At 55.6% G+C, this 22,222-nt stretch overlaps 2 protein-coding genes across 7 annotated transcripts in view; both read right to left on the reverse strand.

Annotated features, from left to right (window-relative positions):
* AKNA (AT-hook transcription factor) overlaps positions 1-2,434 on the reverse strand; it is a 51,658-nt gene extending 49,224 nt beyond the window's left edge. Inside the window, exon 1 of one of the 2 annotated variants that reach the window (XM_045840613.1) lies at positions 2,325-2,434. The gene's annotated coding sequence lies outside the window, so the exon portion shown is untranslated. The remainder of the gene's footprint in view (positions 1-2,324) is intronic. The other variant, XM_045840614.1, reaches the window with a different exon arrangement.
* A 3,318-nt stretch (positions 2,435-5,752) lies between these two features.
* Positions 5,753-22,222, reverse strand: part of WHRN (whirlin) — a 77,666-nt gene continuing 61,196 nt past the window's right edge. For 3 of the 5 annotated variants that reach the window (XM_045840765.1, XM_045840763.1, XM_045840761.1), the window contains 5 exons: positions 11,387-11,458; positions 9,552-10,065; positions 7,518-7,699; positions 6,909-7,031; positions 5,753-6,619 (listed from right to left, as the gene is read on the reverse strand). In XM_045840765.1, the coding sequence (XP_045696721.1) occupies positions 6,437-6,619; positions 6,909-7,031; positions 7,518-7,699; positions 9,552-10,065; positions 11,387-11,458 (1,074 nt within the window). In that variant the 3' untranslated portion in view covers positions 5,753-6,436. The remainder of the gene's footprint in view (positions 6,620-6,908; positions 7,032-7,517; positions 7,700-9,551; positions 10,066-11,386; positions 11,459-22,222) is intronic. The other 2 variants (XM_045840764.1, XM_045840762.1) reach the window with 1 other exon arrangement.

Genomic DNA, 22,222 nt, shown 5'->3' on the forward strand with positions numbered 1-22,222 from the left:
AAGAAAGAAAAGCCCTGATTTGTGGCATTTACTGATTTTCATAATGTTTATAAATGCCCTTATTATGACCAATTTCAAGTATCAACATGGTATCACCAAGCACAGCAGTGGGAAGGGATGTGCACAGCCAGCTCTCACCAGATGGCACACTCCTGCAGCATCCCAAAGTAAGGACCTCAAACCTCAAGGAAGAGCTCTGTGACCTCTGACTTAACTTCTCTGAACTCAGGCTTCTCATTTGTGAAACAAGAACAACAGTCACACCCACCTCATAGAAAGGACGTGACATTAAGTGACATCATCTGGGTGATCAACAATGTATTAAACACCCACTATGTGTAGGGTTCTGTACAGGGCACCAGGAGGATGACTAGGGACAAGACAGGCAAGGACTTCTGTCTTCCCAGACCCCACTCCTTGCAGTAACACCCTTGGCACAATGGCTAGAATACAGCACTCAATAACCATGAGTTATGATTACCAATAGTATTAATGTTGTTATTCCTTCCTTTCTCTGGGCTTCAGTTTTCTCATCCCCAGACTCAGGATGTGGGCTGCACAAAACTCTCTATGATGCCACACCACTTGAGCCTTAAAGTGGCACTGACGCCCATTTCACAGGTGGGGAAAACCGAGACACTCAGAACTGAAGCCAAGCTGAGGATATGAACCAAGTTCTTCTAACTCTTAGTCTCCAGATCTGTCACACCTCCCAGGACCGAGGAAGCATAAAAAGGACGTGGAATTCAGCTGGTGATTCAGCTGGATGCTTTAAAAATACTTTCTTCACCCCGCTCATGGGGGTAAATTGAAACATCTTTGGCATGTACCAGTGTTCAAAATACCCTCTCAGCATGACAGCCTCAGTGCCTGGACCATTCCCAGGCTCTCTGGAAACCCCAACCGTGGCGCCCCTGGCGCACTGTGTGGGCTGGTGGGAGCTGATGAAATTTCCTTGCAATAAACAGCCCAAATCACATGATTCAAACGCAAGCCACTGGGCTTCGGAAGGCAAAGGCCCCACATAGGCACCTTCTCCTCCTAGAAAAGAACTGAGATGGTTCCTGGGAATAAACCTAAAACAGTCTCCAAATCACCATGGGGTCCACCCACCACTGGTAAGCCAGACTTAGGCCCCCTCGAATGAACAGGCAGAAATTGTTTTCTTTATAAAACAAGACCAGTGGCCAAAAAACGAAATCCACCAACTCCAGAGGAGGAGCCTGGAAAAATTCTCTTGGACGGTCCCTGTATGTATCTAACCTCAGTCCTTCATGCTTCAGCGTCAGCCATTTCTTTTTCTTCTGTTCTAGAGGACAGAACAATGTCGCTTTTCACTGCGGCCTGTCTCAGCTTTGCTTCTCAGCTCCAAAATAGCCCCGGTTTGTTATCAACAACTTTCCTTTCCAACTTTCTCACTCAGAAGCAGAAGCTTTTGAAATCTAGGTAATGATCCGCTCCAACCTGTGATTTCTTTCAACAAAAGCCAAGCAAGCAGTCTCATCCGAGTCGCACAAAAAGCTGGCTCTGGCTCTGCCTGTGCCAGCCCCAACACACTGGGGAGACGCCAGCTCTGCACCTGCCTTGCTGTGCGCCTTTGGGAAAGCCATGGCCCCATTCTGAGCCTCGGTCTCCCCATCTTTGTACCAAGAAAAGCTGGTCTTATTTCTGCAGTCCATTCCAGTTCCTACCTCTGTCAGAGCTGCCCACCCCCATTCTGGCCCCTAGCTCTACCTCTGTCCTCCCGCCAAAAAGAGGAAAAGAAACTTGCGTTAGGCATCGGGGGAGGGCGCGCAGTTCCGAGTTGTCAGGGTGCGCGGGCTGTTGCCGGGTGAGAGAACCTCATACAAATCCCAGGACAGAGAAGTCCCACCTCCCCGTAGCCACAGCTACCCGACCACACCTCTAGCCCAAACACAGCTCGAGGCCCAGCCAAGGACCACCTCCAGATTCCCTCGGGACCCCTCCCCTCCCTGCGACCGGCCCCAGCCGGAGACAGTGAGAAAGAGCCAACGCCCCCAATGTGCGGAGGTGGAGACTGAGGCCGGAAGGTGCTGACAGCGGAAACCCGCAGCCGGCGCGGTTTGGACTGGGATCTGATCGCCTGTCCAGGGCTCCCTCCCATTCCCAGAGCGGCGATCGGTCTCCTTCCCGTTTGCGTGATATTTCCACGTGGGAGAGATCGAGAGCAGCACCGTCCCTGTGGATCAGGGCCCATCCGTGCTGCCTTCCTTCCCTCCCCATTCCTCCGACGGAAAAACTGAGACCGACTGAGGGGTCAGAACCCGCCCCGAACCCACCGCGAGCCCCTCCCGGTGTCTCACCTGCTGGCAGCCACGGCTCGGGGTGGTTTCCTGGAGTTGAGCGGCAAACAAAGGCCTCCAATCCGGGCGCGGGGCGGGGCAGCGACTTTTTGCAAAATCCCCGAGGCCGGCCTCTGACGGGCGGGGTGCGGCCCCAGGAGGCGGGGTCTCGGAAACTCCACCAATCGTAGAGAGGCGGCCGCCTGCGGCCCGCCCCCAGGGACTCAGATGCGGCTCCTCCACCAAAAATCTAAAATCCCGGAGGTTGCCTGTACGTCCCGGAACCCGTCCGACTGCAGGCGCGAGACTGAAGCCCGGAATTAAGACATTTGTGCAAGGTCGCAGTGAGAAAGAAATCAGACTTTCATAGTGGAAACGGTCTGCTTCATAACAGTAATGATTATACTGTAATAACTTTTCTTGAGCACTTATCATGTGTCAGGCACTATTGTAAGTGGCTATTACGACCGATCTTCTATGAGGTAGGTTGGTATTATCGTTAGTATCCCGTAGTCCAAACCACCGTTAGGCGAGCGGGGAAACCCAGTCCTGGAGAGAAAGAACTTGCCCAGGGTCCCGCAGCGAGTGCAAGACAGAAACAATCCACTGTCCACTGAAAGCGCAGCTTGAAGGATAGCTGTGTAAGGTGTCAAACTGGCCTAGGCTCTCGCCCCAGTTCCGCCCCTGAGCTTCACGCAAGTGGGATTTATAACTCCTGCCTCACAGGGTTGCTGAGGGAGTAAGTAAACAAACACGGCACCAGGACCGTAAGAAACGAAACAATGGAACTAATCTAAAGAGTTCCTCGAAGCATCCTGTTTCGCAGGGTAGATAAATAAATAAATCTGGAGACTTTCCCAAGGCCCTGCATCCAGCTCTGTCGCAGCCCAGTTCCTCTCAGCAGCATCCCCACCCCAGGTTGCCAGTGACAGTCTACACACATATCTAATGGTAATTATAGCAGCAGCTTGGATTCACTAAAGGACTACTCTGTTCCAAGGGAAAAAAATTTAGCTAACCCTTACAATGTATGAGTTAGGATAGTACTGTGCTCCCGATTTAAAGATGAGAAAACTGAGGCTCAGGTTAAGTGACCCACCCAGGATTACACGAGCAGGGAGTGGTGGAGGTGGAATACGATGCCAGGTTTTAGACACGAAGGTGTGGACTCTGAGCCCTGTTGTTCTCTGTCCTGTACTCCCCACATTGGGTTACTGCACCCCGCGCCCCATCCTGCTTTCTCCCAAGCAGAGAGGGCTCCAGGTGATTTGAAGACCAATTGGCACTTGCTTGGGCATGCCCCAGCTCAAGGCCGAAACTCACCTCTTTCTGTCTTCTGGCAACACACTCAGATTCTCTAGCTGTACCTCCCTGCTCCAGCCCTGGCGTCAGGTGTAAAGACATCAGGGCCACAGGTGCATGTGTCTGGGTGAACCTCTGACCCCTCCCTCCCACAATATTTGGAGCTGCCTTAGCCCATGGTTTGGGGCCCTTTCAAAAGACAACAGGAATGTGCTTGTCCTGGGGCTTCCTGTCGTTACCCCAGGCAGCCCTCGGTCCAAATTTGTCCTCCACCACTCACCAGCAGTGCAACTTTAGGCAGGCCATTTGACCTTTCTAAGCCCACTTACAAAGGAATTTTTTAGGTTTAAAATTCCACAGCCCTAGAGTCAGTCCTAGCAATTTCAGAAGCAACAGTTTCAGTAACCCATTCTTGTTTTACTTTTTTTCAGAGTACAAACTTTAGGCCACGGGCAGCAGCTGTGGGGGTTCTCCGTCCCCTGGGCCTGGAAAAGGTGTGGCACTAAAAGACCAGAGGGCCCCTTTCTCTGTTCACCATTATCCTGACTGCAGTGACCTCCCTGGGGCTGACGCTGGGCCTGGTGCCATGGTCCCCACGGCATCCCAACCTCCATCAGAGGACAGTAGCAGCATCCCCATGCACTGGTCTCCTGTGGCTGCTATAACACATTACCACCAGTTCATGGCTTAAAACACTAATTTGTTGGCTTACAAAGAGGGGTCAGAAGCCCAAAATCAGTCTCATGGGGCTAAAGTCAAGGTGTCAGCAGGGCAGGTCCCTTCTGCAGCCTCTGAGGGGGAATCCATTAGTTTACCTTTTCAGCTTCTAGTGGTCACCTGTATATTCCTGGGCTCCTGGCCCTTTGGCACCTGCAAAGTGCATCTCTCCAACCTCTGCTTCCAGCATCACACCTTTTCTTCTTTGTGGACTCACCCTCTGCCTCCCTTTCACAAAGAGCCTTCTAGATTAGATTGGGCCCGCCCAGGTAATCCAGGATAACCTTCCCACCTCCAGGCCTGAATCACATCTGCAAATTCTCTTTGCCATATAAGGTAACATTCACAGGTTCTAGGAATCTGAATACCTTTGGGGGCCATTATTCAGCCTACCACACCCATTTTGCAGAACTTTGGCTCAGAAAGGTGAAGTCCCTTGCCCTTGATCCTTCTGGATTTAGAGTCTGATGCTGGGAGATCTGGGGTTTGACAAAGCTCCCCAGCAGCCAGGTAAGGGTTCTTCCCTGCAGGGGTATTAGGACTGGGGAGGGTCTAGGACCTTCAGGGATAAGCTGCTCTGGTCTCAGGTGATCTCCTTGGACTGGGGAGAGAACTAGGGCAGCTAAGGGCAGAATATGGCGAAATCAACTGCCCCTAACCCATTCGGGTAGACCCCTGGACACAGGGCTGGACAAAGCAGGACTTCTCAAACTCTTCTTGCCCCAGAGGAACCCTGGGGATGAAGGATACGGGCACTGGGGGCTCCGGAGCAAACCATTTCTTGCCACCTCCCCACCCCCCCAGTGTATTTTTATTTCTCACATCCACTCCCCTGGGCTCCTGGAATAGCCTGTGGCCTGCAGAGGTAGAGGGTGAGAAGTGATTGGGAACTTACTATCTCTCCCCTCTCCCCCAGGCCTTGTCCAAACACTGAAAGCATGAGAGCACTGTCCCCTGGTCTAGCTTACACTATGGTGTCCCCTGTGGGATCAGGCTGCAGCTGCCCTCCCAGGACAACACCTGAAATCCCACCCTGCTTGGCTTCCTCCCCTCCCCCTGCTGACCCCCACTCCTCCTCGGCCCCTCCCTTGCATACTCATCTTCCTCTCAGAGTCACTTGCTGAAACCTGCCGGAAAATGGGCCACCTCTCTGTATTGTAAAACATCCGTGCGCTCTGTGCATTCTGCCTCCTGACATACCCAGGCCTTTTAATCTGAAAGTATCATCTGTAAATAAGCTTCAGGCAGGGTGTTCCACGACAGGGGTGTGGTTCAAGTGCCCCTGCATTTCTGATGTGGGGGTCAAGGGCAGAGGGCAGTGAAGTGTGCAGCTCTGGGTACCTCCGTCTGTCCTATCCCCCCACCCCCAACATTGAGCGACCAAGACCCCAGCCACAAAGGCAGGCCACACAGCACACTGGACCCTAACCTCCTTGTTCATATCTCTTTATTGAAAAATTAAAGTCGTAAGCTCTGTATATAAATACACTGATGCCGCTGGTCACCTGCAAGGCCTCTGGGGTAGGCTGGGGGTGCAATGGGAAGCTGGGGTCTTGGGTCCCCAGGGGTGTGGAGAGGGAAATAAATAATAAATACCATGAGGGATAAGGAGCTAGGAGGAATGGGGGTAAAAAGGGGGGTGCTTGATGCTTATTTGTGGCACTGAAGGCCCTGCAAGATGCCCCCCACCCCGGCTGGGGGCCATGTCCATGAATTCTCACGTGACCTCACTCTAGACAAAGGCCAAAGCATCTGGGCATAGGCCAGGTCAAAGCTGGACAGGGGGCACAGTGGCCCTGGCAGACCGCAGGTGGACGTGCCAAGACACAGGTGCTCTGCCCTTCCCCTTCATTTCTCGCCTTCCTGAAACCCACACTTGTAGTGAGTGCCCACTGTGTACCGGCCATGGCACCAGATCCTGACCTGACCTTCCGTTTGCCCTGCCCTGCTCTCTTCTCCCAGTTCTGGTCCAGTGGGCCAGGAGGGAGTGGGGGCTGTCTTCCTGCTACCCTGGCCTTGCAGCTCTGGCCCACCAAGGAGCTTACAATGCCAGGAGGGAGGAGGGACCGGGGCCAGGAGCCAGGCAGCGGTGGGAGGCCCTTGGGACTTGGCTCCTAGAGCATCACATTGAACTCGGTGACCAGAAAGTCGATGTAGTCACACTCCTTGGTCTTGAAGGCCTCTGCGATGATGCGCGCAGCTTCCCGATGCTCCTTGCCCCGAAGCGTCAGCCCATTCACTTCCAGGATCACATGGCCCACCTTGAGCTGCCCACAGTTGTGGGCGGAGCCGCCTCGCTGCAGGGGGAGACACAGGGCAGAGGCTTGTAGGGCACCTGAAGGCCATCTGGCCTGGCTTTGACCACCCACGGAGTTGGGCCTGACATTGTCAACCAGGCAGCTACAGTCTGGATGTCCACTGCCCTGATTAGGAAACTGAGGCTCAGGGAGAACAAAGGTCTTATGAGCCTGAGTCTGTCCTGGGGTGATGGACCACTGCCGGGGTGGACACACCTCTGGGATGCTGGGAAAAAACTTCCAGACATAGGAAGAGATCGTTATGGGGGTGGGGGGGCTGGGGAAGTACCTGAATTGTGACGATCCTGGGCAGGGGCTGACGGGTGTTGGCGCCACCCTCGATGGCGATGCCCAGGGTGGCCGCGCTTTTCTTCACTCGGACCAGGGTGGATGTGGGCTCCAGGAGTCCGGGCTGTGGGTATGAAGAAGAGCAGTGACGAAGGCCTTCTCAGTGGACAGGCCTGGCCATGCACCCCTTTAGGTCACATTGGGAACCTCCGCTTTGGCGGGCAGTAAGCTAAGCGCTTGGTGTCCTCAACTCTTGATTGCTGTGAAAGTCCCCAAGGTTTGGGGTGTTAAGGGGCAGCCCAAGGTGGTGCCTGGTGGTAGCACTAGGACAGGGATCCAGGCCTCAGCCACCACGTGCTGTCAGAACTGAGCTTTAAGATTCTTCAGACCAACCTTCAGTGCCCAGCTTGTCAGCGTCCCAGCGAAGACAGGACTTACTTGGGGCCCCCAGCTCACCAGAGCATTGTTCCCAGTACCCACACCCCTCAGGGAGGGGCTCTCTCCCCCATCTGTGGTCACTTGTCAAGCTGAACCCTGGTCAGGGACTTCCAGTTCTTCACCTGGGGCCTGCCTTCCCCTCACCCTTTGCGACCCTTTCTTCCTCACTTACCGGTTTGGTGGCCCCCTCTGTGCTCCTCTCATTCCGAGGTGGCTCCTTGCTACTCCTGCTCTTGGTGGATGCCATCTGTCTGCCTCGGCCGGGGGCGCTGGCCTCTACCTCACCAGCGTCCACACCACTGTCCTCACTCAGAGTCTGCCCACTGTCTGAGAGCTGTGAGAGCGTGGAGGCTGCTGGGAGTGGGGAACAGAAGGAGAGTGGTGATTTATACAGCTGGGGTCAGGGAGGGCTTCCTAGAGGAGGTGATGAAGCTGCAGACTGGAAGGCTGGGGGGACTCCCTGGACAAAGATTGAGGGGGTGGGGGTGGGGCTGGAGGGCAGGGAGACTTTCCCTACTCTTCCACCTACTGAGACCTGCCCTTCCAGTGGGGCCTGGCCCCAAGGCCACCACTTCCAGGATGTCTGCCTTGACTGCCCCTAGTGTAATGATTAAAACAGATCAGAAAGCAAACCTAGCCCATTGACATGTCTGTTTTTTAAACACATACAATGCTGTTAATTTTTAATTGTGGACCAACACTCATATTAGATTTCACATAAAATTTAAATTTCCAACTTCTTGAGGGAAAAGGGAAGTTCTTCCATGCCTGGTCCGTATCAGGCTTGACCCCAACTGGCCCAAGCTGAGTATGGACACGTGCCCCTTTGGTTCACCGGTCAACCCAAGTTGCCTCATTATGGGTGCGGTGTCCCTGAGTTTGATACCGTGTGTTAACACACTCTGGAGTCTAGCCGGTTGGATTTGAATTCCCTCTGGCCAGCTGTGCAGCCCTGGGTGAGTTACGGAGCCTCCAGGGGCCCCATGTTCTTGTTCTAACCTGGAGCCATGATGCCTACCCAATGGGTTTCCATAAAGACTAGCAGATGTGATGTACGGAGTGAAGCAGTCCAGAGAGGACTCGTGCTAGACTGCCGGGCTCCACTATGACTTTCTGTGCCTCTTCATGCAAACAATAGGAACAGTAACAGCACCAGCCTCTCAGGAGTGTTGCTGGGGGCTGGGATCAGGTGAGTTGCTGATACAGGCAAAGTCCCTAGAACAGTGTCCAGCACACAGACAGTGCTGTGTAACAGTCAGCTCTTATTGTGTGTGCCCAGCTCAGAGCCAGGCCTAGAGGCAGCAGTGACCCATCCACGATAGCTTGGGTTTCTCACCACATCCGCCTGCTCTCCCTTAGCCACCCTCCCTCATCAAGCCCACCGAGCACAGGGACCCTTCATTCTGCATGGCACACAGCAAGCACTCCCCTTCCCTGGCCACAGCAGGGCCCCACGTATCACTTTAGCCACAAGGTGGCAGCAGAATCCAACCAAATGTACCCAACTGGGCAAGGAAGAGACCCAGAGCCTGCAGAGCTCAGGCTTTCAGAGTGAAAGCCAGTTCTACCCTTCCCTCCACCTCCCTAGCGGGACTCCTCTGGAAGCTCAGGGGCTGCAGCCTTGGGCTGGCTTCCTGGGTTCCTGGTAGGTCCACCCTGCACTCTGACCCTGAAGCCCCAAGTCAGGAGAACCTGAGGGGTCCACCTTTCATCCAGCACCTTCATGGTGCCAACACCTGGGGTACAGACATCATTAAAGTCCCTCACCCCCACCACTGCCCTCAACAAGCTCAGTCTTATGGAGGAGACAGATATGGATGAGGGCAGGGTGGCTGGGGCTGGGGGCTCAGGAGGAGGAGCCCAACCCTCACCACAGCCTGGCAGGGCTGTCAATGTCACCTCCATTCTAGCGTAGACAAACAGCTCAGAGGGGCACAAGGCCTGTCCCACAGTCACGCAGCTAGGACACGGCAGAGTCAGGACTCGTGCTCATGTCTCTGGCTCCAAAGCCCCTTGGTGGGGGCTCAGGACCCTGTTCCCCAGCCACCCTGACCCTCAGACTCCCAGACCCCTTGCTAGGTGAGTACCTGTTCCACTTTCACTGTATTGATGGGCAAATCAACCCAGATGGAACGCCTGCCCTCCCCGCAAAATCACACAGTGGGCACAGGAGCCCAGCCAGCCCCCAGTGTCTGCGCGTACTCACTGCGTGTCTGGGGCAGTGCCCTCACTTCGTTCAGGTCCGGCTCGCTGTCCGGCCGGTGCACCTCCACCAGAACGAAGTGCTGGTTTGTGCCTGTCTGCTCTGGGCGGCCCGAGGGGGAGGGTGGTGGGAGGCAGCCCCCAGCCAGCGTGGCCTCTGCAGGGGGGCTTTTCAGGTGCGGAGGTGACTGGACCCGTGGGAAGGGGCCAATGGGGTGCTGGTTGACCAGGGCCAGATGGGCATCCAGCGGCCTCTTGGCGCCAGGCTTGGCAGGGGAGATGGAGGCGTAGATGGGGGAGGAGGGCGCGTCCTGTGCTGAGGGGGCCTCTGGGGCTGGTGTGGTGCCCGCCGGCGGGCTGTGGTTCTGCGGAGCTGAGAAGGTGATGCCCGAGTGGGAAGACGTGGAAGAAAGTAGCTTTGGGTCCTGGCTTCCCGGCTTTCTCGGCTGGGCCAGAGGTGGTGGGGGAGGAGGCAGCTTGTAGCTAGGCAGCCCCTCAGCTGCGGATTTGACATCATCCTGCCAAAAGACCCAACAGGAATAGAAGGAGTCAGAGCCCATGGCGGCTGGAAGAGAGGAGGTCTGGCAGCCGAGTGGGCCAGGCCTGGCTGGAATTCTGTCCCAGCTCTATCGGCTCTTGGCCACACTGCCCTGAATAATGCAACACCGAGTGGAAAACTTCTCCCAGCATCTCGGCCGCTGATAAGCATCGGGATCCTGGCTGCATCCCTGGGGACGGCACCATTACCTTTGGGAACTGAAGTTCTTGGCATCAGCCAGGGCTTGTCACAGGGAACAAGACTTAATTAGAGCTGGGATGCGGAAAATGGAAAAACAAAAAAGGCACTTCTTTGGCTTTTCCTTTTAGAGGATTATTTTGGCTACTAGAGACGGGAGGTGGGACTGGACTAGAGGCAGAGAGTGTGGACAGAGGAGGACAGACACACAGGCTGGGGTGCCATGTGGCCCCAGGCAAGGCACAGCAGCTCTCTGAGTGCGCCCCTGGGCAACCGGAAAACTGCACCTGCCAGCAGAGCTGTGGGATGTGAGCGGCAAGGTGTATCATGGTGAGCGAGGCACCTCCCACCCGGCAGTGCTGGGAGAGTGGCAGCTATGGATAGCGGATAGCGTCATTACTATTCCCCACTGCCCGCCCCACCCCCCACCCCCACCTGTGCCAATACCCAGCACTCGCATAGCTCTGACGGCAGTGCAGGCACTGTTCCAAATGCTCGACTTAAGTTAACTAGCTCACCCCTTGCGGCAAACGTATGGGTTAGTATACTCCTTACACTCCTCTTATCTCCATTTTACAGATGGGAAAGCTGAGGAACAGAGAGGTGAAGAAACTTGCCCAACGTCTGGGAGCCAGGGGCAGAGGTGGTATTTGAACCTAGGTAGTCTGGCTCCAGAGCCCAAGCCACTCAAAAGTTATTTGGGTCAGAATCGCAAAGTAACGCTGCCTGGACTGATGGTGCGTGCACCTGGGCATAAGGTCGTGCTGAGCTTCCATTTCCAGCCCAGTACCGTTACCTCTTCAGGGAGCTCTCTCCACGTGCCCGTGTTTCGGCATTCGCTGTGAAAACGTTTGGATGACATATCCAAAGTGACGCTAACTGGGCAAACAAACAGCCCGATAGCCCCACCTAAAACGCCAGAAGGAGCCGTCCTGGCCCCCACTGGAGAGAGCGGAGGGACACACTGTGCACAGGCCTGGGACTGAGTCTGAGAGCTCACCGTCGGGCCCTCTCTCCACCCACGGTCTGCACCAAGGAGCCAGCCCCCTGCGCCTCACACACCAGGGATGGCAAAACACAAGGACGGGCAGAGAGCCTCTTACCAGGGAAACGTCCGGGAGACTGTTCATATTGCCCTGGACAGCCTCGCCAGTTTCCTCCACGTCCAAAGTGTTCTAGAAACGGAGAAGAAAACAATGTGAGCGAATATAAGCCAAGAAGAATAAAACAGACTCCGAAGTCTGTGGACCCTGTGACACCCTCACGTGGTTTCCGTGACCCCTGACATGACCCAATCTGTTGGAATTCATTTTATGCGTTAAAATTCATGTCAATGTCCTTGCTGGTCATTTTGAAATCAATTTTTGAGACCTGCTGATTATTTCCAGGCCTTCCCAGAACTCCCCGGAGATGCTGTGGGGTGGCCGTGGCCTTGACCAGGAATTCCTGAAGTTTGGTGCTGCTCAACGTGCTCCATCCACAACTCCAGACCCCAAGGGCTCTCTCTCCACTGCTTGTCACAGAGTCCCAGGAAGGCGTGCAAACGGCAGATGCAAATGAGAGGTGGATGGGGAAAGTTAGTCCCTCTCCCTCTCTCTCCCTGTTCTAATTTCAATGGTGTCAGTAGTGTGAAGGGGGGTGGTTAAGGGTTAGATGGACCTCACTTTGCAAAAATGCCCATTTCTTCCTTCCTTCTCTGATTCACCAGAAGAAGCCTCGCGCTCTCTCAAGTGACCCTTAGCTGCCGAAAGGCCATCTCTAGGTCTTTGCTGGAAGGCCGGGCAGCACCCCTCTCTAAACTGGCTCTCCTGAGGGCTTGGGGGAGCCATTTCTCCACCCCACAGAGCCTCGGATGGCGAAGCCTCCGTGACCAACACCTAGCTCAAGTCTCAGGTGCACAGATCAGTTCTGCCTGTGCAGTCTCAATGCTCTAGACTGTAGGGCCTGGGACACAGAGATGGTAAGACGTGACCCCTGCCTGCAGTAGTTTAAAGACAGTGGAGTTGATACAAACGAGCACAGAGGACACTGCACAGAGTGAGGAAACAGACATATAATGCAGCTGGGGAGAGGTTATCAAGGGAGGCTTTCTGGAGGAGGGAGCACAGCTAAAAGCTGAGTCTTGTGGGCAAGCTGGGCAAAGGAGGGAAAGAGGGATGTTTCAGAGGAAAAGGCATCCATAAAGCAGAAAGGATAGATGTTTGAGAATCTTCCAGAGGTTCCACAAGAGTCAAACATGGGGCTACTTGAAGCTGAGCCTGAAGGCAGTGGGTTGCCATGGAGATGTGGTCAAGATTGCCTTCTGAGAAGTTCCCCTTTGCTCACTTCCTGGCAAGCTGCACTCGAACAATGCAGGCATGTCAGGGCCTCCACGCAAGCTGTTCCCTCGGCCTAGAACATTCTTCCACTCAGCTATCCACAGAGCATGCTCCCTTCGCTCACCCCCAAGACCTTACTCAAAAACCACCTCCTTGAGGTCCACCCTGATGACCCTCCTTCAATCACAAGCCCCAGCTCCCGCCCTGCTTTACTTCCCTCCTTTGCACTGATCACTCACTGTTCTTTGCACAGCGGCCAAGATGTAATCCCTGAGACGCAAGTCAGACACTGTCCCTCCCCAGCTCATAACCCCTCGGGGCCTTTCCTTCTTACTCGAGGGGATTCCAGACTCTGCGCTCATTCTGCCACTCCTCCCACCAACTGGGTAGAACAGTCCTGCCTCGGTGCCTCTGCCCACGGGACCTGGTTCGCTCCCGCACAGCATTTAGTTCTGACTCAGCGAGGCCTTCCTAGACCAGCCCTGACTCAAATGCCCCCCTCCCCGTCCATCCCACACTAACCCCTGACCCTGCTGCATCACCACCTGACGTCATACCATTCACTTGCTAACTGTCCGTCAGTAGGGTAAAAAGTCCTCCAAGAGGAGGGACTTGGAACTACCTGGTCCCTGCTCTGTCCTCAGTGTTCAGGAGGACAGTGCTTGACAAATATTTATTAAGCAAATTAATGAATCCACACCTGGACTGATGAGTAAATGAAATCAATCAATCGCTCTGGCTGCCAGGGCGGGGGGGAGGCCTGAGCAGGCAGAGCACCCAGTGAGGTGGCTGCCGCTGTCATTGCATCCACAGAGCTTTCGTGGTGCCTTGAATGCGGGTGAGGGCAGTGGGCGGGGACAGAGGCTTCCTGACTTGGACAGAGGCCGCCCGGTCATCCACACGGACCCCATCTCCAGGGACCCTCCCAAAGCCTGGAGCATCTGGGTGGACAGAGGGCACACCATCACGGAGACCAGGCATGGGAACCCACCAATGGTTCTGAGACTCTCCCTCCCAGAGTCTCCGTGGTGCCTCATCTGGTCCCGTGACGCCTCTGGGGCAAAGTCAGGCTGGGACAACTGGCCCGCTGACTAACACAGCAGAGGCTCACGCGCAAACCTCCGCCTCCTGACAGGCTCCTGCCACCTCCGACTCCGTCTCCTGCACACTGCGTCAAAGGGAGATGCTGCTGGCACCCTCAGGGACGCAAGGACAGTTGGGGTCCTTGCGGAGGGTGAGCCATGGGGCTGCTCTCTCACCCTCTGACTAGTGGCACCAGTTTTGGCTTCTTCGAGATCACACCCAACTCTTCCACTTACAGCTGACTGATGGTGGGCACGTCCCTGAGCTGCTCTGTGCCTCAGTTTCCTCACCTGTAAAATGGAGTGACAACAGTCCCTCCCTCACGGGGTTGATGTATTAACACCTAAACAATGCTCAAATGGAGCCTGGTGGAGTATACAAGGGAAGGTGGCTACTACCCACATCGGAAGCCTGAGACCTTGCAAATGTGCTTCTGCAACCGAGGAGCTGCAAGACTCGCCCTGGCTCTGTGTGAACACCTCGATGGAAAGGAAATGGCAGCCTCCCATACACCCCCCTCCAAACTCCAGCACCAGAATAGTCCAGTGCCAGTGCACCCTGGACGACACGGACCATCTACAGTGAACGTGAATGGCGCAGCGAGGCTGGTGACACGCAGTGACTTCCCAAGAGTAGGCAGTCACAGTCCTGATCGCGGCAGGAGACACGATGAGGGTCAGGAGCCTGGGAAGTGCCTTCAGCAAAGACAAGGGCCTCCACACAGCCCAATGTAGCACTGTCACCTGCCCCCAGAGCTCAACCGGCAGGCACCCTCGGGACACAGATGACAGTGCATGGTGGGACCAAAGACATGGGATTTAGTCCTGTTCAGATACATCAGGAGCTTCCAGCATTTATATTTAGTCAACAAACATTTGTCAGGCAGCCTTGGCTTATGAGGGAAGCTCATGGGGACAAAAGACGGTGTTGGGATCACTGTGTCCCCAACGCCAAGCAGAGCTCCATGCACACACAGCTGCCCAAATACTCTTGCTCAGGATCACCGATGGGGCTGGCAGTTATGAAAGGACCCACGAGAGGGGGAAAGGAAGACCCCAGAGCCTGACGACACAGAGTGTATTTGCTGACCACACGAGAGGTGGCGGGGTGGGGGGGGGCGTGACTTTGTGTTAGAAGGCAGGAGATCAGAGAACCACAAACCGGAAGGCTTACTATGTGCCAGGCCCTCTACTAGGCATTTCACTTACACGATCTCATTTGATTCTCGCAGTGAGACAAACACCTTGATTCTCCCTGGCCCACGTCTTTTGTACATAAGCTCTGAGAGGGTTACAGAGCTATTTTACAGCAGATCAGCCTTCTAACCCAGGCCAGGGTGATCCCAAAGTCCGTGCAGTTCTACCCGACCCCAGAACTGGAGAGCGCCATGATACTGTAGGCACTAGATGCCCCAGGAGCGACTGTCTCCTGACCAGGAGAGAACACAGCCATCGCTGGCCCCTGGCCTCAGCCATTCTCTGCTACTAATGGCATCCTGGAGCCAAGAGTGAGGCAGGCATAAAGGGGGGAGGGAAGGAGGGAGGGAGGGAGGAGCAGGACAAACGGCCAGCTCTGGGAGGGAGACCTGAAGTGGAGCAAATGGCAGACGGGTCGGAGCCCAGCCCGGCCAGACTCCATCTGCCGGATCCAGACGCTCAGGTGCCCCGAGTCCCCGAGCCATGTTCCTTGTGCATCTGAAATAGCTGCAGACAGCAGGCTAAGAACCCGGGGGATGTGTCAGCAGAAACACTCGCAGAACAGGTTTTGAGGAGGATCAAGGTCAGAGCTCACACAGGAGCCGGCCTACGCATCCTGGCCACCCCTCGCCCCAGCTTCTTGGAGTTCCTTTTCTCCTGCACCCACTGAGGCCGGAGCCCAGCTGAAGAATTAGACCTGGTGGGATCTTTCACCCGTTCCACAGCTGAGGTGATTGAGGTTCAGAGAGGGAAGGCCACCTGCCCAAGGTCACACAGCAAGGAAGGGGCAGATAGCTGAACCTCATTTAAGGTCTGACTGTGATCCAGACTGCTTCCCACAAGGGCCAGGATACCCTCAGCACCTGCTGCCCCATCTCTTTCGCCCTCCAATCTGTGGCAATTCAGAAAATCCCCTTTCCTTTGGAGAAAAAGAACCTCCTTTGTGTCTGAGTTGGCCCAGCCAGGGCCCAGATATCCCAGGAGTCTGGTGTGAAGGAACTGTGGGGACACCATGAAATGAAGTGATGAGAGGCAATCACCTGCGCCGACCTCTGCCAGCTGGACTCCTGATCCTGGAAACGCAGGTGTGCAGGCCCAGGTGCCACCTCAGCAAAACGAGCCCCCTCCGTCCCCTCCCTCCAGCCCAATTCTCTGGTTTCTGGGCCTCCTTCCCCTCATTACAATGGGAGGGCTCTTACATAAAGGTGCTATTTTCAGCCCTTTGTTCTTCTTGCTGCTTTACTCTGATGTCAGGACAACAGGCTCCCCCCTCCACTCCCCCCAAAATGCGCAAGAAGCGGCCCGAGGCTGGGTGGCGCTCCCCCTTCTGTATGTGGAAAAACTGAGGCACCGAGGCACAAAGGCTTCTGGAAGGTCACAGGACACAGGGAGAGACAAGGAGGGAAACCAGAGAGGGAGAAGTGAGAATAAAAGGAAAAAGAGAAGAGGGTTTGGGAGAAAAGGCCTAGAAGGGGGAGCGGAGGGAGAGAGAAAGGAGAGGCAAGAAAAGCAGGGCTTGGTGGCACAGCCAGAGCAGGGGCTGGGGAAGAGACACTTGTCACCCCATGGAAGGCGGAGTGGGGGGAGGGGCAGGACAGCAATGTGGGCTGGGTCATAAAGTCCTGATGTCTCGGGGCAGCGGGTCTGCCCAGCGTGCAGAGGACAGGTCTGCGTGTCCTAAAGGGTCACGGGGCCAGATGCGGGGGTGACAACCACGCTGGGGCGACAGCACATCCTGCTCCTGACTTGGCTCCAAGCGAGGAGTGCGGTGGGAGTCTGGAGCTGAGGGGGGAGGCCAGGGGAGCGGACCGGGAGGGACACGATCCCAGAGCAGAGGGCTGGAACCCACACTCGCTGGGCAGCCGAGACCACGGGAACAGCCCCGATGCCGGGCTGGCCCTGGGCCTTTTTGTCCACCCCCCGCCCCCCGCCACGTTTGACCACCAAACCACAGAAGCCGGAAAGTCCCTGGGAAGTCTGAGCACGAACCTCTCCAGAGAGGAGGGGGCACTGCCTTGGCCCGAGGGCGCCTGTTTGCCGTAGACAGACGGGGCTTCCTTCTGCCCCATTTCAGCTCCTTTCCTCCCCCTCCCCACAGGCCACCACAGAAGTCTGCGGAAAAGGATGTCACTCGGTGGACAGAGAGTGTGACCCAGAATCTCTGGGGCAGGGCTGGAAGAGCCCCGAGGATACCCGTTGGAAGCCAGGGCTCCAGAAGGGACCTCGGGGGCTGTGAGCCTGGCTGGGTGAAAACACGGCACCTTCACCTTCATTGACCTCTAACTGGACGGGAGCATTTCCTTCCATCACAAATGGAGGCGACCCAGCCCAGCAGACCTGCAGCGCCCGTGACGCCGACCCCGACCTAAGTCACAGACCTTTCACATCACATTCCGGCCGTGGCCCGTGCCACAGAAGCCCATTTATGCTGGTCACGGCCTCCAGTTACAGCCCTTATCGGCCAGCCGGTTACTGGGCACGCTAATAAAGAAGCACACTTGTTACAACTGGTGTTGGTATTTTGAAAATGGCATTTCCTTAGGATTTCTTTTCTTTGCGATTCTGTGGACATGCTTTATTTTTCAACATTTACGACTGTGATCCTGAGAAGGGGTCGCAGGGCTTCCCCAGCCTGCCGGAGGGGTCTCTGGCACAGAAAAGGTGAAGAGCCTCCGTCCTGAGTTGATCCTTGCTCCAACTGCAATGTTATAACTGGGAGGGAGCACAGGGGCTCCGCTCCGAGAGCAGCAGGGCTGGTCCAGGTTCCAGCAGGCCCTGACCTGGTTGGCGGACTTGGTTCTGTTTGGAGGAAAGGGCTTCCAGCCCCCGCTCCCCTTCCCCAAGTGCCCACCCAGGGATGCAGATGCTCTGAAAAGGACTGGCTGGGAGGAATGTTCCTCATTTCAGACACCAGCAGAAGCAAAGCTGTAGTCGCCCTGAGGGTTACTAATGCCTGTGGGGGATTCATGGTTGGGGGGGGAGGCTCAGGCTGAGGCCTCTCAGGAGCGAATGGGCCATTCTCCTCAAGGGGAAAAGGACACCCCAGCCTTGTGGTGCCCTCATCTGGGCACTGGGCAGCTTCCTGGGATGGGGCTACACAGCTAATCTACCTGGCAATGTACCTGCATACCTGGACCACACCTGACAGTGTTATCTGCACACCTGGACAGCACCTGACAGCATACCTGCACACCTGATCAGCACCCGGAAAATATACCTGTGTCTCTAGATAGGGACACCCTCATCCAGCTGCCCCTTCTGAGCTCTCTCCATACACAGAAGACGCATCTTAAAAGCTTCAAACAGGATTGAGTCACTTTGTTACTGAGGACCCTCGACGGTTTCAGAATTAAACCCAAGTACCTGGCACCTCCTGCTGCTGACCCTCCTCTCGCCCCTGCAGTCCCAGCACTCATGCCCCACCAACCACCTGCAGTTCAGGGCCCTCACCGCCCCCCTGCGCTATCCCGCTGACGCCAGTGACTCCAGATCCCAGCACAGACATCTCTCCCCTGCAGTGCCCTAGGTTGGTCAGGGCCCCGGTCCCCTGCCCTCACACCACCCCTCAACCACTCATCAAAGTGTGGATTACATAGATGGCTTGATTTGAGGCTGCTTCCCCGAATGGACATGCTAAGCTTCAGGAGGGCAGGCACCTCTGTCTCCTGCTCATGGCTGCCAGAGCCTGGCATGGAGGAGGTGCTCACAAAAGCTTCCTGAGTGAGAGAGTGAGTGAACAGACAGGTTCCTCCTGCTCCCCACAGGGCCCGACACAGGCCTGAGCTTCCCCACCCTCCTTTCAGTCTGGAAGAGGAGAGGGGCATAGAGGCTCTCAGGGAGGAGGCTGATGCAGCGAAGGGTTGGCAGCCACTCCTGGGCCCCCTTTTCAGCTCCCTGCAGGCGGAGAAGGGCAGTAAGGCCTTCAGGGGTAGGGGCCCTGCCCCCACATCGGCAGGCAGGCCCAGGGAGCCCCTTCCGGGCACAGGAGAGGCCTGCAACACAAACCCTCTCAAATTCAGGTGAAAAAGCGTTGCGGTTAAGGCTGGCAAGTCCCAGCTGCCACCCTCAACTTCAGTGGCATCTGCTCTGTGGTTACGAGGCTGACTTTGACCTCTACCACCTCTTTTCCTTTGCAATGCCCTTTGCCAGCCTTTAGAGTATCAATAGAATTGACCTCCATGGACTCCACACCTTCAAGTCCACTCTTGATCTCACGGAATCTTCAGGACAACCCACAGATAGGTGGTCTTAGCAGCCCAGGAGACAGATGCACAAACTGAGGCTCTGAAGCTGAAGTCACTTGCCCGAGGTGACACAACTACGGGTCAGGAGGTCGTGTGTGAGATTCCCAAGCTCACGCCCTAGAGCCCCCCTGCCACAGCCTGTGATGCATGAGACGAAGAATTCCGTAACTGTCAGGCACGGCCTGCCTCCTCGAGCGCAGCTCTCCTGGCCGACTTCATTATGGGAGGAGAATGATACTGTTTGGAGGCAGCAAAAAATTCCCAGGGCTGAGTCTCTATTAGACAAATGGGAAATAAACACAATTTGTTGATGGGGGGAGGGCTGCCCCTAACTTCCATTGATTGGCTGCATCTGGCTTGAAAGGAAAGCGGCTGCAGGAGGACCCGCGTTTGAGCTGGAATTGATAAGCGTGTCGCGTGATCCCGGAGATTCGGGCAAGATGGAAACTGGTTCCATTTGGGGCAACTGTCCGGGGCATCTGGGTCACTGATAGCCAGCTGCCTGCCACCTTGCCTGAGTGCCAGGCAAAGCACATTTTCCTATGATAAGGGAGGCAAACATTTAGAAGCCAGAATGTTAGAAGAGAATCCTGTGTGGCCAGGAGTGTGGTTTCATTTGTTTCTGCTCCACATTTCCCGGGCCCCAGCTCTGCTCCAGGCCCTGGGCTGGCCCTGGGGACACAGACAAGAGGAAGATGTGGTTCCTGCCTGTACCCCACTCTCCCTGCTCACTGGGGGAGACAAACTCCGGGAGAGGCTGAAGCACAGTGACCGGCATTGTATTTATTTTTTTGTTTGTTTGGTACGTGACAGGTATTTTAATGGAGGCTTAAGGAGCACATGAGCTCCATGAGGTCAGGGATTTGGGCCATAAGAAATGTTTTAGGTTGTTGTCCATCCACATCTGGGGGTTGATTGTTACTCAGCATTACTGCAGCCAAAGCTCACTAATAAATGCTATTGCTGCAGACCAGAGCCTAGCACTCACTTAGTGGTGAATACACATTACAGTCACACCTTGGCACTCGTCAGCTTCAGAACTCATTAGACCCTGTACGCATCGCATTTTGATGAGGATAAAAGGTGCTTGCTTGGGACTTGTTGTACTTGCTAGAACTTGTAGGAGTCCACCACCAGCCAGCAAGAGAAAATGCTTCATTGTTTGGTGCCCATCGGTTTCAGCGCTCATCACAAGTTCTGGAGCATGTTAACGACAAGCACTGGGGTACCACTGCATTTTGCAGGCTCAGGCTCTGGAGCGATGCTGCAGCCCTTGTCCAGGCGCACGGGGAAGTGGTGGGGGTTAGAGCTGCCATTCCTTTCCATGCCTCCCCTCGAGTACTTCCCAGCCCAGCAGCTCCCAACGGTTAGGAATCTGAGTTAGAGGAGCCTTGGCAGGGTGTCTCCCGTGGTCATACAGATGGGGAGACTGAGGCCAGCGGTGGTGAAGGGCTTTCCCGAAGGCACGCTGCATGGTGGGGGCAGAGCAGAGGAAGGGTGTGGGGCTCCTCACTCCCAGGATGGGGCCTGGTGCCCTGACCTCCTGCAGGAGGATGCCCGGGAGGAGACATTTCTGTCCTGTGGCTCCGCACACAGGCAGCAGCACGAGGCGTCTGGTCCAAGCCCCGCTGTGTGTGTGGAAGGCGGTGGTGCCCAGGAGACACCAAGGCCAGGGCGAACCAGGCAGCGGGAAGAGCTGGTGCCTGCAGTGCTCGTCCTCATGTCTCCCAGCAGCTCAGGCTGCACAACCCCCCAGGCCTTTCCTGGGACTGAACCTGGGCTTGGTACCAACCCACCCTCGTCTGTTCTCGATGATCAGAGGCATCTTGTTCAAACTAAGGCAGACCAGGTCGGCCTGGCTCTAACCTGCCAACGGCTCCCACCTCACTGAGAGTTAAAGTCAAAGTCTCCAGCCCCTGATCTACCAACCACTGCCCTTTGCAGCACCCCCCTAGCTCCAGCCTCACGGCCCCCAGACTTTGCTCATACACTCCAGGCTCACTCCAGCCTCAGGGAGGGCATGGTTAATGCCCTCTCCTCTTCCCCGTCTATCCTCAGGAGTCCCTTCTGGACCACCCCTCCCTCTGCCCAAGTCCCCTTCCTGCTTACTTCTCCCCTTAGCCCTCTTTACCACTTACACTGTGTCTTTCTCAGGCTCAGGCTGTGAGTTGTTTATCTCACTTACATCCCGGCATGACCCTAAGTCCATAACAGAAAGGATTTCCGTGTTGTTCACTACTGTATGCTGGCACCCAGGACTGTAGACGGCACCCAGCAAGCACCCAGCCAGCATTGTTGACAGAACAGACAAATTAGGAGGAGGGAAGCAGGAGACAGACAGACAGACAGGCAGGCAGACAGACAGGCAGGCAGACAGGTAACATTAACAAGTAGCAGGCAGGATCCATTGGGGAGGCATCGCGACCTGACGGCAGGGGTTGAGAGCAGCAGCTCAGCGGCCAGCGGGCCGGGGGTGAATCCTGACCCTAGCACTCACTGGCTCCGCGACCTTGAGCAAGCCGCTTCTCCTCTCTGAGCGTCAGTCTTCTTCTCTGTAGAGTGGCGACCATAGCAATACTGGGCACTCCTAGTTACTGCAAGGCTCAGAGAACCTGTGATGGGAAAGCACTGCCCCAGAGCCATGCTCTTGACAAATGCCAGCTACTATTATTATTGACAGAGGCGCCAGTTACGGGCCAGGCTCTGTGCTAAGCACTGGGGATTTAGTGGGGACTGCAGACACAGTTGCTGTCTCCAAACAGCCCGTGGTCAAGGTGGGTAACCAGCCAGGCGGGTAAAGATTATTAGACTATAATGAGGTAAGAGTCATGACAAAGGGAAGTCCAGGGGCTGGGAGAAACCAGAGGTTAAAAGTCACCCCTCTCCAAGAAAATCAGGGAGGTCTACTAGGAAGAGGTGGCATGTGAGCTAAGGGCCAAAGCACACATAGGAGACAGCCAGGCCATATAAAGTGGGAAGGAAAACATCCAGACAGACAGAGTGTCTGACATATGAAAGGCCGAGAGGCCTCTCGACAGCTGCACAGCACAAAAATCACCATCCTCATTTTACAGATCCTAAACCTGAGCTCAGAGAGG

The sequence above is a fragment of the Phyllostomus hastatus genome, unplaced genomic scaffold (assembly GCF_019186645.2).
Source record: "Phyllostomus hastatus isolate PE091 unplaced genomic scaffold, TTU_PhHast_1.1 phas_contig_34, whole genome shotgun sequence".
Classification (NCBI taxonomy): Eukaryota; Metazoa; Chordata; class Mammalia; order Chiroptera; family Phyllostomidae; genus Phyllostomus; species Phyllostomus hastatus.